General features: G+C 40.3%; 1 protein-coding gene across 1 annotated transcript in view; it reads left to right on the top strand.

The window, feature by feature from the left end:
• Positions 1 to 4,750, top strand: part of IL23R (interleukin 23 receptor) — a 28,718-nt gene extending 23,968 nt beyond the window's left edge. The window contains exons 12-14 of the mRNA XM_048498923.1: positions 351 to 447; positions 2,624 to 2,714; positions 3,880 to 4,750. Coding sequence (XP_048354880.1) covers positions 351 to 447; positions 2,624 to 2,714; positions 3,880 to 4,479 — 788 coding nt within the window. The 3' untranslated portion in view covers positions 4,480 to 4,750. The remainder of the gene's footprint in view (positions 1 to 350; positions 448 to 2,623; positions 2,715 to 3,879) is intronic.
• The last annotated feature ends 11,987 nt before the right edge of the window (positions 4,751 to 16,737 follow it).

Below are 16,737 nucleotides of genomic sequence, written 5' to 3'. Positions count from 1 at the left end.
ACTGCTTGTTGACTCAGACTGCCCCTCAAATATAGTAATGTGTGAATCATCCAATCACATCCTTAAGTTTCAGATAAGATTAGTTATTTTAAAACTGAACAAAGGCAAGATCAAATCCTGTGTTACATTATCTGTAATGGCTTTATAAACTACCAATCAAGCACTTGAGGAAAATAATACAGGAAAAAAAGTTTTATTCAGGGTAACCTGAATGTTTATGTATTAGTTTTATGAAAATATTTATAGGCCTTTCTTTCCACTGACCAACATAGTACAAAAAACGGCATGGTACAAGCTGATTACTGTTTTCCCTGACCAAATCCAACTTTTTTTCTTTTCTTTTCTTGCAGATGATGATGTTGGATTTTTGTTGGGAATTGGTGTTGCAATGGCCTTCTTATGTTTTTTTCTTTTGGCTTTGATCGCTAAGAAGTCATTCAGACAAAGGTACAGGTTTGGGTGTCTTCCCTAGTCTTGGATCAAGCTTTTCAACTCTAAGAAATGTATGCACAGTTATTGTTTTCATGTGCATTTCCTCCTGATGGAGTCAGAATGATAATCAATTGTATTGAATCTGTTTAAAGGTTAATTTTTAATTTAACATGGCTGTATAGATTCAAACACACAGCAAGCAATACAAGATCCCATACAATTTCATCCCATTGAAATCCCAAAGGGCTTTCTGCTTTTCCAGCTCAAATTGATGCAGACAAAAATGTAGCCAAGTATTCCCAAAGTCGGTTATCTGAAAATAAGTAAGGAGGATTCTCCTGCTTCATATTGCCAGTTTATTCAGCAATGCAAGTTTCTGTTTCATAATCCTCCTGTTAGGGAGTAGGCCAAATTGTTACCATTTGTGGGCTTAAGTAAAGATGTTGTCTAGCCTGTCTTGTGTGCCACTGTGTTATAAACAGGCCCCTTACATCATCAATTGCATGGCCATCTTGAACAAAGGTGCTCATTCCATCTCAAGGGAATGTGGCAGAGACCTGCTGACCAGAGGCAAACTGGAGCCCAGGGACAAAACCTGAGTTTCCCCCCTGCCCCTGCCCCCACCCCGGTATGGGCAGCCACCCTCCCCCACCACGACCAAACAATGATTTTTTGCACCAGCTCACAAAACACCTCCCAGCTCCAGCAAAACATACATGGCTCTCTCCCCACCAACTCGTTTTAAATTTTGTCCTCACACCAACCCTCTGAGGTAGGTTGTTAGCCTGAGAAACAGCTCCAAGCCAGAGCAAGTGGGTATTAAGCATGTAAATCTCTCACAAATCACCCCCAGCAAAACATTGACCAAACAAATGTCAGCATCATCTCTCACAAAACACCTCCAGTGGAATCCACCTCCAAACAGCATCACTTTCAATGGTATTTAAACCAGGGAACCCAGATTCTTCTTTTAAATCCACCTTAAAGGGAGAATCTGGGGTCCCCAGTTAAAACAACATTGAAAGTGATGCTGTTTTGGGGTGGATTCTCTCCCACCCTGAAACAGCATCACTTTCAATGTTTAAACTGAGGACCTCAGATTCTCCCTTTAAATCCATGCCGAAGAGGGTGGACTTAAAAGGAGAATCTGGGGAAATTTGGAGGGTGCTGCTGTCAAGGGTGCAATTGTTAAACTAGCAGCACCAAAATTTTGGGGTATCTTTAGGAGACTCTCCTGATGATATTACCCAGGTTTGGTGAAGTTTGGTTCAGGGGGTCCAAAGTTATGGACCCTCAAAGGTGCAGCCCCCATGTCCTATAGCTCCCATTGGAAACAATATGGGATGGACCCCCTTTGGGAGTCCATAACTTTGGATGCCCTGAACCAAACCTGGATGGTATCATCAGGAGAGCCTCCCAAAAAATCCCTGAAATTTTGGTGCTGCTAGCCTAAAAACTGTGCCCCCGAAGGCCAAAGACTGAAAAAACACTAAAAAATACAAAAAACTCACAATCGAACCTGAATTTTTTTGCACCCCCCACGTGACCAAATGGAGTGCGCCCAGAGACATTTGACTCCCCATGTCCCCATGGCAGATATGCCCCTGCTGCTGACTGACACTTGCTATTAACAATTTCCTGTACTGTCAAAATGCTGAATGGAGGATCTGGAGGTTGAGTTGACAGAGTGTAGTGGTATTTTCAAACTAACAATTACCCATACCAAAAAAAAAGTTTCAGAAGATTGTACCACCACAGCTAGTGAAATTGAATTGGCCTTTCCCAAGTTATGGATATATATGAACAGAATTTCACCAAAAAATTTGTTTAGAACTACATGACATGGAGGCTGACTCATAACTTCAGTTGTAGGAAAGTAGGAAGGGAGGCAATTTGAAGTAGGAGAGCAGTAGGGGAAAACTAGAAATTAATTCAACAGGCAGAAAATTATCTGAAGAATGATGTGGGGAGGGATTGGTGACGGGAGAGTTCAATTCCCTCTCCACTTGCTGTTGATCCACTAAAAATCCCTCTATTCTCACATTGGCTTTATAGGTTTCGTAAGTGACTGCATCCATCACATGTCATTGTACCCTTAGCCTGTCTTGAAAAGAACATAAGAATTTTTTCCAGTCATGAATTTAAATTATAATTAAAAATTGACAAATATTTTTAACATTGTATTTTAAAGGGTTAGTGCAGCGTTTATTTCCGTTACACCCAAGTGGCTACTTGAAGATTATCCTCAAGTGCAGAAGAGCAGCGTGATCAGATTGCTCCAGGTAACTTAACAGGTCAAACTTGTATTCACTTAATACATCTGATCATATTGTGGAGAAGGGGACTTCTATTTGCAGAAATCACTGCATTCATTTTTTTTCAGAGTGAGTAAAAATCAATGTTTATTTTAGAATAAAAATTTGATTTTAAAAATTTAAATAAGATTTTTAAAATTTAAATCAGATTGGGCACAAGCAGATGCCAAGTGGATCCCCTGAGGAGGATGGACAACTAGAGGGTGGTAACCAGAATACTATAGCTGGTGCATCAGGGCATACTAGCAGAGACAGTCTGGAAAATGTGTATGTCCTACACAGAGATGTAAAATTTCAAAAAATTCCTGAGATCACGAGGAGGAAAGGGGGTTTCTGAGAGGGGGTTATTTCAAGGGGGGATGGAAACAACATAAAATGCAACATTTATAAAGTCATTAGCATATTTTAAAGTAATTAGCATACTTCCTAGCACCCTACACACATAGACACTAATCTAGCTAGTGATTAGTCATGACTAATGCCATGATCATATGCATATTTTGCATATTTTCTGGAAATTAAGTTTCACTGAACACAGCAGAGTTTACTTCTGGGTAAACATGCATAACATTGCACTCTGAGTCCCACTGGAAGCATGGAACAAGTTGACCATGATCAACTTAAGTTCATTGCTTTGAATTGGAAATATTTACAATTAATTTAAACTTATCTCACTGGGCTCTGAATAAAACATACAAATATTCAGTTGGATATAGTGTTCTGCAAGTGGACTAAAACTTTCCCACCTTGCCCTATAGTTCCCCTTCCCCTCAAATTCTGCCCTAAGTTCATGGGACATCCAAGAACAGCAATGGACATGATGGGGGGATGTGCAGGCAAAAACTGGCAAAAAACCCTCCCATATCCACCAATAAAAGTGTCCTCACACCAGCAGAAATGGAATGAAGGATTCAACTTCTTACTTCCACATTTCCATGTTCTCATTGTTATGCTGATTTTTCTAAGTTTTATAGATTTCTTTTACTAACACAGGCGATCACAAAATTAATACTGTTGTATGGGGCTAGAGATTAATTCTTGATTTGTGGTTGCTTTCTGCTTCCTTTCCTCCATTCATTGCATAAAAATTGCAATTTTAGTACTATAACATTTTTCCATAACTGTTCCTCAGGAAAGAAATAGCTCCATGATGCACAATTTCAACAGGCTGTTATTGGATTATGAAGATGCTGTAGTTACTAAAGTCGAGGAAATATTGGAAGACAAGGAAGGTAACCCTCTGGATAATAAATGGAACACCAAAGAGGCTGTTTCTGAGATTAGTCTACCAGAGACACTATTTGTCAACAATTCCAACATGATAGAGGAAAATGGCTACAGACCTCAGGTCTTCAACAGTAGTTGTAAAACACATTCTCAAAATCTGGATACAAAATCAAATCACCCAGCTTCAACCATGAATATTTTAATAAAAGATTACATGAGCCCTGTTACCTCAATATGGCCTACTGATGGCATGGATGGAAATACACTTTTACTTGAGAAAGTCAGTCTTGTTCTGAACAACAGTACAAGTGGGCAGAGCAAAATATTTACCTCTGTAGAAGAGCTGAATAATAGAGCAGTGGAAAATCAGTGGAAGCTCCAGTTATCAGAAAACAATGTTCAAGAACAGACCTTAATACCAGATGAACTGCTCTCTTGTTTAAAAGCTTTGAATGAAAACTCTACAGATTTAAAGTCTTCTTTTCCACAATGTGTTGCAAAGTGATTTCAGCACAAAGAAGACTCAAACCAGAACATGCAAAATTGTTCTGCATCTTCAAGAATTTTACCTCAACACTTATTGTTTTAAATTAGGTCAGAAGATGCAGCTTGAGATGGATGTACCTTTCCATGCCAGTTCATTCTTGTGTTATAAGCAGTGATTAAACCATAGAGTTTAAGAGACACAGAAGAACATCTGAGTAATCCTGCCCTAAAAGGTGAAGTTCATTATAAAACAACCTGTAAAATTGCAAACGCGGTATTTCAAAACAGCAAAAATGAAACAGGTGTACTACAGAACGCTCTGGCTGGCAGTGTGTTTGTGTGTGTCTTTTGGGGGCGGGGAATGCTTGGTGGATAGCATACCTAGCACCCTTCCTATTGCTTATCACAGTGTGGGCACCATAGTCCAACATAGGAGGAAAGTGTGTGATGCCCCCTAAACTGTGGGTTCTTGTTCTTGCTGAAGTTAATTTATGATAATTAAACAGATGATTGCTACAAAAATACAAACATGAAACATGAAGCACATCATGCAATTTCCATTTTCTAATTCTATATGTTTCTGATGCCCTTAAAAATGAGAAGAGATCATATTTAGTATTTATTTCTCCAATTCAGTCTCTTTTTCATCAAGCATATTGCTACTCTGGAACAATTTTGTGGCAGCTAAAAGACCATAAGTAGATATTGAGGCCTAGCTCAGTGACCAAATGACCACCACAGAACTGTTCATTATCTGTGGCTCTCACATTGCATGGTGACATATGAAACTTTTTTACATCAGTGGCCTGCATCAGTTGAGTCCTTGCCAGTGATCTTATGAAGGGATGACACTGAAAAGTTTGAAGTATGTGAGAAGGTATTTCATTTTTTTCATCCTTACCTTGGTTTCATAAACCCAGTGGTGGGGTAACAGGACTACAATGGCAGCTGTGGTGCTGAAGCAATATGTAAACTTGGGATGGATATGACAGAAGCAGCACCCAGTTTTCCTATCAAGGATAAGCCTGTCCAGGAGCTACTTTAACAATATCTCAGTGTTTTCCCAGTGTGCATGCAGAGCTTAATGATTTGGAGTTGATATGAGAATATTATTGTGTCTGAACTTTATATAAAAAAAATGAATGGCTTTCTAGTAGCTGAAAACTATTACTAAACAGATGTGATTGTAGTTTACACTTTGATCTAAAATTAGTGATGGTTGCTGTTACAGGAAGGAAATTGTAACAAAAAAACCCCATACATACAGGAGTTAAAATGTGCAATGTAGAAAATAATCCACAAAATGCTGTTAAGTACCCTACTGATACTTAAAGTATACAGCACATATTTCCTGCAGTCCTTGTTACAGGTCGGAAATATTTCTGTTGCATTGAAGCCTATGGTCCTAAAAGTGACAATTTAATTAATAGAATATAAAACAATCCTTACATATATACACTTCTTAGGCTAGACAAAATTCATTTACAACAGTCCATCTAATATGACATCTAGATACATTTTCGCAATCATGAACATTCCAGATTCAACTGGCATTCACCTCTTCAAATTCTACAGTGATTGTGGTTTGGATCCTGTGGTTTGGATCCTGTCAAGGAGTTCTGTGTCCACTGGATGATCTCTGTTGCAGAACCTCCTCTGTTAAAACTTCCATTTGTTCAAGAGTCTATAGAGAACTGTTAATCTTGCCCAAAATGTAATTTTGACAGAAAAAGAGGCCCAAGCCACTGGTGGTTGCTTGTGCTGTTTACCACTAGTGCAGACTTCAAACTGGGAAAATATATCTGTCAGCAGAGCAAAACTCATCACAAGCCCATGAGTCTTAAATTACCACAGCAAAACATTGTCCTTGGTAAAGAAATAATTGTTGGAGACAACTTTGTTTGCTACTCTTTATGATGCATAGGATGTCCTGTGTGCACCTTGTTTGAACAAATGGCAATTGCACATGAACACCAAGAACCAGATCAAGCAAGTAAAAGGGTTGGACACTATTCTGCAAGCACAAGGCAATGTTCCAGGGCAGATAGCTCTGCATAGTGTTAGGACCGGGCCTTCAGATAGAAATTAATAGTAATCCAACCCAAATCGAATCTACTGTTGAATATACTTGTTGTATGATCTGAACAAAAAAAATGATTACATTCAGAAATAATGAAAGAGCAGTTGTTGGTCCTCTGTATAATCACTGTCACAGTGTCACCTCATTGACACTGTAACTGTTCCACAAGTCAGCAGAGGGGAAAAAACTCAACAGGTTTTGTGCTCAACAGGAACACCATCCAACCAGATGGATTAGCTAATGGTCCTACTGAACATCACAACTAATGTTCTTGAGTTTGTGCATTCTCCCCATCAGTGGCTCAGGCAGGATTTCTCATTCTACGAAAAGACAAAGAGCACAGATCCTTTTTGACATCCAGTCTCGTGTAGTGATGAGAGCTCTAGACTGGCACCAGCAAGGGGTGCAAAGCCCCACTTACCATGGAGCTCACCTTGCATTGTCACTCTTTCTTAGCCTAGCTTACCTCACAGGAATGTTGTGAGGATAAAACAGAGTAGGGATGAATCATGTATGCAGGAAGTGTGGGGAAAATAGCACTACAATAAATAATTTGTTATCTGCATTGATTAGCTGCTAGGCACTCTTCTTTTAAAAATTTATTGGAGCTCAGTGAAGGTTTTTCAGTAGGCATCATATCTAAAGTTTTTTAAAAATTATTTCACAGCAAGTATAGTTTGTTGAATTTATTCTGTCTATATTGTGTTGAAAATCACCCCAAGCCCAAGAGGGGCAGCTAAGAAATTTAATTTAAAAAAATAAGTAAAATCTAATAAGATTTAGGGACCTGGGTGGGACATGACCTATGGCACTGGTCTGGATCTACCAAATGGATGCAGTTTTAGATAAAGGCACAGTCTCTCAATCAAAAGTTGCCCCCTTCTTCAAGTATTTTAAAAGGGACCATCATAGAATTCCATACTCAGCGAATTCAACAACCTTAAAGTTAAGGATAGCTTTCACTTACCTAAGATTCCAAGCCACGCCAACTGCACTACATAACGGGCAATTTTCCAGTGTCCCCACCTCTCAATGCCTGCGTATATGCGGCAAGGAGGCAATAGAGGATCTTACTGACTACATTTTCAAAAGTCCACTTTATGTGGAATAAAAAATAGAAACACATTTATTAGAAAAATACTACATTTGGCTGGCAGATCCTCTGACTGTGGCAAACTGATCTTTTTGATGTCAGATAAGGAGTCCTATGTGCATAGGTGGGATCCAGCAGGTTCTCACAGGTTCCCTAGAGTAGGTTACTAATTATTTGTGTGTGTCGAGAGGGGGTTACTAATTGGGGTCTGTAATTTTGACAGAAAAAGAACTTGAAGCAGTCTAGCAGGAGGTGCATTGGTGTGTGTGGCAGCCTGCCCCTGCGTGCATTCGTTTCCAACCCAAGGACCGGCGCAGTGGCTGCGTCCTTGCCACAGCCCCACCCAGGAATCCCCCGCCCCCGGAATGCCCGGCCACGCCCCATCATGCCCCGCCCATCCCCATTGGCGCTACGCCACAGTTTGAATCCCACCACTGTTACTAAAATTTTTGGATCCCACCACTGCCTATGTGTCTAACAGAGTTGCACTCTTCGCTCCTGCTGCCAGAAAGATCAGCTCCAAACTTGCCAATTAAATCTGTTCAGCAATAGACATTTTGTAGTAAACTATATTTAATAGGAATGAATTGGAATTTTTTAACTGCAAGTTTTATTCATAATCCTCTACAAAGTTTACCTTTTTTGTTTTTGACAATTGCAATTTAGAAGATTTTATCTTTTGAATGTATTTTAAGTGTAGGTATGGTTTGCATCTTTTAATGTATGTACTGTTTTGTACTGTTTTGTACTGATTGGTGTGATGATCTATGGCTAATGCAACAAAACCTCTTCTCTCACAATTAAAGTGTTTGTACACCATTGATCAAAGAACACTACACACCTCTTATCTGGTATGATCATCTGCTTCTGCTGAGCACACAGCATACGGAGGGATGCACATGGAGCAGTGAGGGAGGTAGGGAACACCTGCCTAGCCAGCCAGATCAGTGGAATCAACCCTCACAATCAATGTCAACATTCTGCATCAGCTCCCCACTTCCCAATTTGCATTATGGAGGTTACAACATGGATCTATCTGTTGTAAAGATTACAAGATAATATATGTGTGAAGAACTTTGAGTGCTGAAGAAGAAGGCGTGGCCCTAACCACAGGGTGATCCAGGCGCAGTTTGCCATGGTCTTCCTCCATGAAGCCACTCTGATCTACTTTGGTAACCTCCCATTCAAGCACTACACTTGACTGATTCTGTGGAACTTCTAAACTCTGACAAACCCAGGCTAAGCTGAGCTCTGCAGGCTGCTTTGGACACTAAAAGCTCTATATAACCTTAAGCAGTTTATAAACCGAGACCAGTTCCTCTGGAGTAGATGGCAGCAATGAAGTTTATGGCATCACATCCCTGCTGAGCTCCCTTCCCTTCTTGAACTACTCCCTCCCCAGGTGAAATTCAGAAATCTCAATAAATTTCCGAACTACTCCCTCCCCAGGTGAAATTCAGAAATCTCAATAAATTTCTGAACTTGGCAACCCTAAAGCATACTAGGTGTTTTTTTTTAATTCCCCCTCCTTTAATAAAGCTGACCACCTGGGCATATGAAACCAATGAACCAAGCTACTTGACTGAAAACAGAGGAGCAGGTAGTATGAAAAATGTCACACTCCTAGCGCCTCTCTTTAGAGGAGGGTTCTCTGTTCTCAAGGAGACTGTGTATTCAAGGAACTCATGCTTGGAAGACTCCTTATTTAATTCTGAGGAAGTTATGTAACCTTTATAATTCCTTAAACACTCAGGGATTGGTCCAAACTGCTAATTACAGCTGTGTTTCTTTTTTACATTTAAGAAAAGAATTAGCTAATATATCATTATAAAAGTTGGTTTATATTAATTTATTAGAAAATGGTTCAGAATAGGCTGCTGGTAGTGCTTACCCATGTGTTTTTCAAGCCAGCAGATGCTGAATTCTTCACTTCCTTCTCCTCATCCCATTCTGTAGCCTGCTCTCAGACCATCACTTCTGAAAGGAAATTTGAGGGGGATGACAGCTGCAGCAGTCTGGGAGAGGGTCAAGGTGTCTGTAGTGTGCTGCCAGTGAAGCACAGCTTACTGCTGCATCATACATCAGTCAATCAGTGAATAAGGAAACCACTGCATGGGCGGAGAGAGGCAACAGGAGAGGAGACAGAGCTGCTCTAAGCAGGCAAAAACCACGGCTGCTCTCACGCATAGTGCTGGGCTTGCTTTCAGCACGCTGTGAGTGCCAACCCAGAACATGTCAACAGGGAAAGGGACTTGAAGCAGAAGCACAACGGGACACAGGGTGAGTTGCAGGAAGGATTAGAGGGGAGGGAAAGAAGGCTATTAGGAATTAGTGGGAAAAGGACCCCAGGATCTCCACTGGGCAAAAGCATCCTGATTTATTGCCTTTATCAGAAACTGTCTGAAGCAAAAAGAAGCCAATTGTTTCTCTTGTTCCATTAGTGCATCTATAATTATTCAGGGTCTCTAAGGATGCTACTTATACTGTGCATGTAATTAGTGCTGTGGGATGAGTATGATGGAGTTTGTGTAAAGGCTATGGCACCAAGTGGCCTACAGTCCACTAGATAGACAAGGCAGGCAGGGGGAAAGAATCCAAAATTGATACCGGAGGAGTGAATGTGAAGGATAGCCATTGGCTAGAGCAGAAGCAGAGAGTTCATGGTTCTGTTAAAGAACTAGCTTTAAAACAAGAACTGAAAATATGATTTGGAAGAAAACTGAAGCTCTTTTTAAAATTCTTCTCAGCAAAAAGTTGTACAAGCCCTTAGCCAGTAAAAGTTATCTGATACTCAATTCACATATAATGTGTTGGAGAAAGGGATAGTGTTGCCACGTTGGATGACTATGCTTGGGCACCTCCTCTTTTAATTTTATAGTATTTCTTTTGACAAACGAATGGTGGGGGAGGGGAAAGAGACTCTATACAGCGCACAAAAATTAAAAGATTTTTAAAATATCTGGCTCAATCAGAGAGAGAGAGAGAGAGAGAGAGAGAGAGAGAGAGAGAGAGAGAGAGAGAGGTGAGCGCAGAACCTTCAAAGAACCAGATGTTTGAGAAGGGGGAAACAAAAGGTTAACAAAAATGACAGGATATTGATGTGGGGAGCAAGAATAGATTTGATGGTTAGCTTTTAAAAAAAATTAAGGACTGAGAGGCTCCTTCACACACACACACACCCCCCTTTAGAAAGTCACAAAATTACTTACCGTAGCTATGGGGAGCAGAGGAGTTTGTCACTACAGCAGCACAGGCACCCCCCAGAATGCGTGGATGGCACACTTGTGCCCTGCATTCCTCATATTGCTCATCACTGCAATGAAAGCATCAACTGGACATGGAAAACTGAATTTTTTGGTAGACAGAATATTGCCATTTTAATTCTACAGGTGGTCTTCTTGTAAATAATCTCAGCCTTGAGAAAAGACATCTGGATCCCATGCAACTGAATAGCAAATGTACCATTAGGAATAAATTAGCTGAAAGGAAGAAATGGGTGAAATATCCTATGTGCAACTCAAGGAAGCTAACTTTGGAAGGGGGGGGGGGGCAAGCATCCCTGCTGAATGCTTGAAAATGCTTAATGGGCATTAGCAATTGTTCAACAGGACATGCTTGTGAATGTAAACTACATACCTGTGACAACTAATAAGTAACAAGGCTTTTGACCAGCTACTTCCTCTTGAGAGAAGAAATCATTGGAACTCAGAGATGGAGACCTTCATAAGCAATGGATTGAATACAAGGTTGATAGAAAGTAATATATGGAATTAATGTTGACAGAAAATAATATATGGAATTTATCTATGCAAGAGATTATCCACAATTAATATATTTTGGAGTATGCCCATAATGCTAAATTATTAGATTTATGCTCAGGATTCTCAACTTTATATATAAATTAAATATGGCGGCGGAGAGTGGTGGTGGTGTTTACTGTTCTAGTACTTACCATGGTTGGTTTTTAAGGTTTTTCTCCCAAAGATTCTACCCTGCCTTTCAGTTAAAAGGCATTTGAGACTAAGAAACATAAACAACAACAACAAAAGATAACATTGCTTGATCCTAACAAAACAGGGGAAAAACTGCAGAACAATTGAAAATTCAGCAAACATTGACAAAAACAGAAAACCCATTAAAATCACAGTTGAAAACATCTGTAAGTATTGATAAAAGAATCAAACAACATTAAAATCATTCAGTCAAATAAACAACTGTACCTGAAACCTAACCACTCATAAACTAGTTGACATTTTAATAACCCCGGAGGTGAATTCCAAATGTGGAACATCACCACCACATCTTTCCAATCTCCATTAGTCTCATCTCCAGAGTTACCTGAATCTTGGCCTTCAAAGGTTATCTCTGATGATAATCAGATTCATATAGGAGCAGACAGTCTTTCTCGTACCAAACTATTCAAGGTTCTACAGGTTAAGACCAGCCCAAACTGGAAGCACTGTAACACTAGTGCAATGTGGGCAAGTTGATCAAACTCAGACCCTAATATGACTGCCACATTCCAGATCAACTGCCCATTAAGGAAATGTATGGTGACAATCTTATCTGGATGTCACCAGGATTTGGATAACTAAGGTCAGACCTGGCTACGTTAATCCAGGATGAGTTGCAGCAGTGATGTACCAATCAAAAACCCTTTCAGCCAAAGAGGTTGCCAGGGCCTAAGGGCAGCCCCAATAATGGATGAGCTTCTAGACTATGTGAGCAGGAATTTGTTTATCTGCCTGAGAATCTGAGAGGTACTATGGCAGGAAGAGGGATATTTTTACTTCCATCATCTTATGCTATTTAAGGGGGAATTAAATGAGAGAGATGATACGCACCCCATAGCCCATCTAGCAATCTTGCCCTCATTTTCAAAACTTGAAAAACGGATTTGTGCTCAATCACTGGTTTCTTCCATTATCTCACTGGTGAAGAGAACTCCTCCTACGTATTGCAGACAGACTTTTAAAGAGGATATATTTGTTTCTTCTGTACTTGTGTGTGTGAACATTTGAGGACTAGAGGATTCTGAAAAAAAATGTTCCCTTATAGTCCACTATGGTAACTCCATTCTCATCCTTACTTTCCTCTAATATTTATACTAGGACTCAATGGAATTTTCTACAGTGACCCTGCAGACTGCATGGTGCATAATGCTATCTGTGTGCTTTACTTCATGTCAGGGAACAGATGATAGCAAACTAAGATATAATTCCGTAGGCTGATCCCATCTTCAGGTGGAGAACATGGATTGTTTCTGGAATCTTCTGGAATAAATCCATGAGAAACTTTTTTTAAAAAATTATTAACTTGCAATTTAAAAAAGCAATTCTTGTAAAAAAGATGCTCTGGGGCTCTTTCTTGTAAATGACCTGTGTCGATCACTCATCCAGCATGCATACTTGACATATAAAGAAAGTGAAAAGAAAAAGCAAATCTGGTGTATTTCATACTTGCTGTAACAACCTGAGCAACAATTCATATGCAGTCTCCAGTAGATTATAAGATTCTATGGAAAAATGATCTCATGCCTGACACTGAAAGTAAAAAAGAAAGAAGTAATGAAGGCTAAAGGAAGGAGGTCAATGTTTCCTGTCCTCTGAGACTGGATAGTCAGTAGTACTGGGAACAGTCTGGAATGTGAGGGTACAAACAGATGTGAGGAAGATCATGGATTTTCCTCAGTCTGTAAAAAGTCAATGCTGTGTACACAGAACCATGATTCAGATCAGGGCCATGTGGGAAGGGGAGAAGAGATTGAACTGATCACCCAGTACTCAGTTTCATGCATCTATATTATCAGTTTATTATCAATTTAAAGAAAAGGGTTTTTCAAATAATAAAAAATACATTGTCTTCCCTCACCCCCTAAGAATGATAAGAACAGTCTTTGGAGATGATTTTGAGAGAGTGTGTGTGCATATGTGCGCGCGCATGTGTGCGTCTCACACACATTCATTCGATTCGATTTCGAATACCTTTAATGGCATACAAATTGTTCAAGATCAACCTAGCAAGGCAACAACAGCGATAAGAACAGTCTAGGGCAGGGATGTCCAACTCTGGCAGCAGGGGCTGATGGGCATTGTAGCCCATGAACATCTGAAGTGCCAGAACTGGACACTCCTGGTCTAGGGAGTTTTGATTAGCGAAACCATGCACAGAGTTGATCAGTTAAATCCCCTGTTCCCTTCCTGTGTGGCCTGATCCAAACTGTACCTGAATATATGTGTAATTTATCTGTACAGACTGACAGAGATCTATATGATCTTTGAAAAAAATGGTTTTCCCATAAGCAAAATTTTATATTAACAACAAGCACGGACATACAAATCCTCCAACTGTGCCTACTGAGCATGGATAATGCTCATTTTCTGGTCCCTGTTTCTGGTAAATCACTGTGTTATATGCCATGGATATAACCTTTCAGTGTGGGCCATTGTCCTGGAGGGCTTCTCTTGACAAACAGCAAGCTGAGGCAAGTAATCCCTATGGTGCTGGCAGCACCCCAAGGGACCAATCAGCTTGGACAGGTGCGACTTATTACAACCTAGGTCTGTATGCCAGTGCTGCTGAGGTACATGGCTCAGTTTACTCCCGGTTTGATTTAATATCCCAGTATATACTGTTAGATCCTGTGGTTGGATGACTGGAAGGTGCCCACAAAAAAGCATCATCTCTGCCTTCCCCTTTCTCACAGTAGTTCTCCCCAAAGGCATTGTTTGGGGTTGCAAGATTCAGGGGTATATAAAGCCACTGGCAGAGGGTAAGGAGAAGGAAATCCCCAAAATCACATCCATCTCAGTCTTGCTGGTAGAGTAATAGAGTAATCCAGTGGTGTTCGAGAGAGAGCACTTTTGCTCAGTTCCCCGCCCCAACCGCAGTGTGCTTTACTGGGTGTTTGTCTGGTTGCATGAGTCCCCACAGCAATGATTTTGGAGGAATCACAAAAAGGGGCATATGCGGTTGATTGTGTGTGTGAGTTGCAGCTATTCCACACCCCCTGTAAAAACAAAGATTCTATTAAACATTGTTAAGTTTTTTTAAAAGATTAGAATTCTGGTCAGTTTCAGATGCCAACACAAGGTAGGCAATTGGAGAGTAAATGAAAATATTATCTGACATGAGAAGAATTTTCAGGAGCAGAGGCACTTTTATTATAGTCTGTTTCAGGATATAGGGTGCAGTACAACATTAAATCATCCCCATGATATCATTTTTCCCTCAGTAGAGCACTGTCTTTTGGTAATCATAGGTAGAAAGACGATTATTGCTGAACCGTTACTGTGCTGTTCTTCACTTTAATTAGTTATCCTTTGCTATAGCAGATCCTGGCTGAACTTCTATGCTTCTCCTCCTTTTTTTTTTAAAAAACAAACCTGTGCATGCCTTGAAGGCACAAGATGCATCCTTATGTTGAGATCTTAACCAGAACGATACATTTTCAGAAACATTCTGGTTATAGAGTACTTGGGTTATTGCCCAAGTAAATAGAACACTGTGGCACTAATATGGGACTTTCTACTCTGGTTCTCTTGTGCAGAAGCACAATTGGAAAAACTAACCTTTAGAATGAGGATTTGTAATGTATGGCTCTAGAACCAAATATGAATCAGCAAGGAACTAAATATAACTTTTCTTTTAAAATGAAAAAATAAATTATGGTGTATTGGAGGGATGAGATACCAGCCAGCATGGTCTAGTGATTGAGAACAGCAGATTTCAGTCTGAAAGATCAGGTTCAATTCCCCACTCCTCCACTTGAAGCCTGCTGGTTGACCTTGGGCCAGGCCCAGTCGTAGTTCTCTCAGAACTCTCTCAGCCCAACTCCAGTCAGATAATGGCAAACCACTTCTGAATGTCTCTTGTCTTGAAAATCCTATGAGGTTGCCTGTCAGCTGTGATTTGAAGGCACTTTCCACCACTGTAGAATACCTATTACATGCAGAAAGACAGAGGTGAACAGCTACCAGCAATCCAAGTGCAAGCTACAGGCAGATATATGCCAGTGCATATAGAGGCACCTACGTATATTTATTACTTATTATAAGACCTCATGCATACCACTGGCTAATAAAAGATTCACAACAACCGGTGTTTGGGGGCATGAGAAACGTTATGGGCCTGTCAGTTACCAATAATGTTAAGCTGTATATTTTCAGTTGTGCAGACATTGACTTTTGATCAGAACTATTATGTAGATTATATGTTTTTACATACCCTGTTTCCCCGAATAAAAGACATCCCCTGAAAATAAGACGTAGTAGAGGTTTTGCTGATGTGCGAAATATAAGGCATCCCCTGAAAGTAAGACGTAGCAAAGTTTTTGTTTGGAAGCATGCCCGACGAACAGAACACAGAAAAATAAGACATCCCCTGAAAATAAGACATAGCGCATCTTTGGGAGCAAAAATTAATATAAGGCACTGTCTTATTTTCGGGGAAACACGGTAGTTATGAAATGTTGCTGGCTCTAATTTCAGTATTGTCAGGCCTGCGCCATTCTCAGCCTGGCATCTTGCATGTCCACCCCAGGGCCATAGCTGGCCTGGCCATTATCTCTGCCTGAGGTTTTCTTTCACTTGCATGTAACTAATGAATAGTGCTTGAACGTTCCCCCTTATCTGCAACTTCCCATTAGGGGGGAATCACCTGTCTCACAACAATGCCTCTTTTCTCACCATCTCTTCTTATGCTGATGTTTTGAGAGGGGGAGCAATGTTGCAACTTACAGATATAAACTGTGGTTCAGAGAGCAAAGTGGTAGCTTTGACTTTCTGAATCTCGGGCTGACACAGTTCCAATAAAGTTCTTGAAACATTCCTGTCTTGTTTGTTGACTGGAGTAATAGACCCTGACACGTGTGCATTCATTACATGCAAACATTTCTAGTTTCTGAAATCAGACAAGGCATTCTTTCTGAATGCAGTCAAAATCTGACCAAGAGACATGCAGCAGCCATCCGAAACCTTATTTATGTGGTGGTTGCTGATAGTCTCTCGGAACTGCAGTTAAGGCACCCCTCTTGGCATTTTGAAGTGAAAACAAAAGAAATGATGTGCAGGCCTTAGCCACAAGGTAGGAGGCTATACCAGAGG

Source organism: Sphaerodactylus townsendi, linkage group LG05, assembly GCF_021028975.2.
Source record: "Sphaerodactylus townsendi isolate TG3544 linkage group LG05, MPM_Stown_v2.3, whole genome shotgun sequence".
NCBI classification, from domain to species: Eukaryota; Metazoa; Chordata; class Lepidosauria; order Squamata; family Sphaerodactylidae; genus Sphaerodactylus; species Sphaerodactylus townsendi.
Note: the sequence above shows the minus strand (reverse complement) of the source record. Positions and strands in the feature narration are given on the sequence as shown.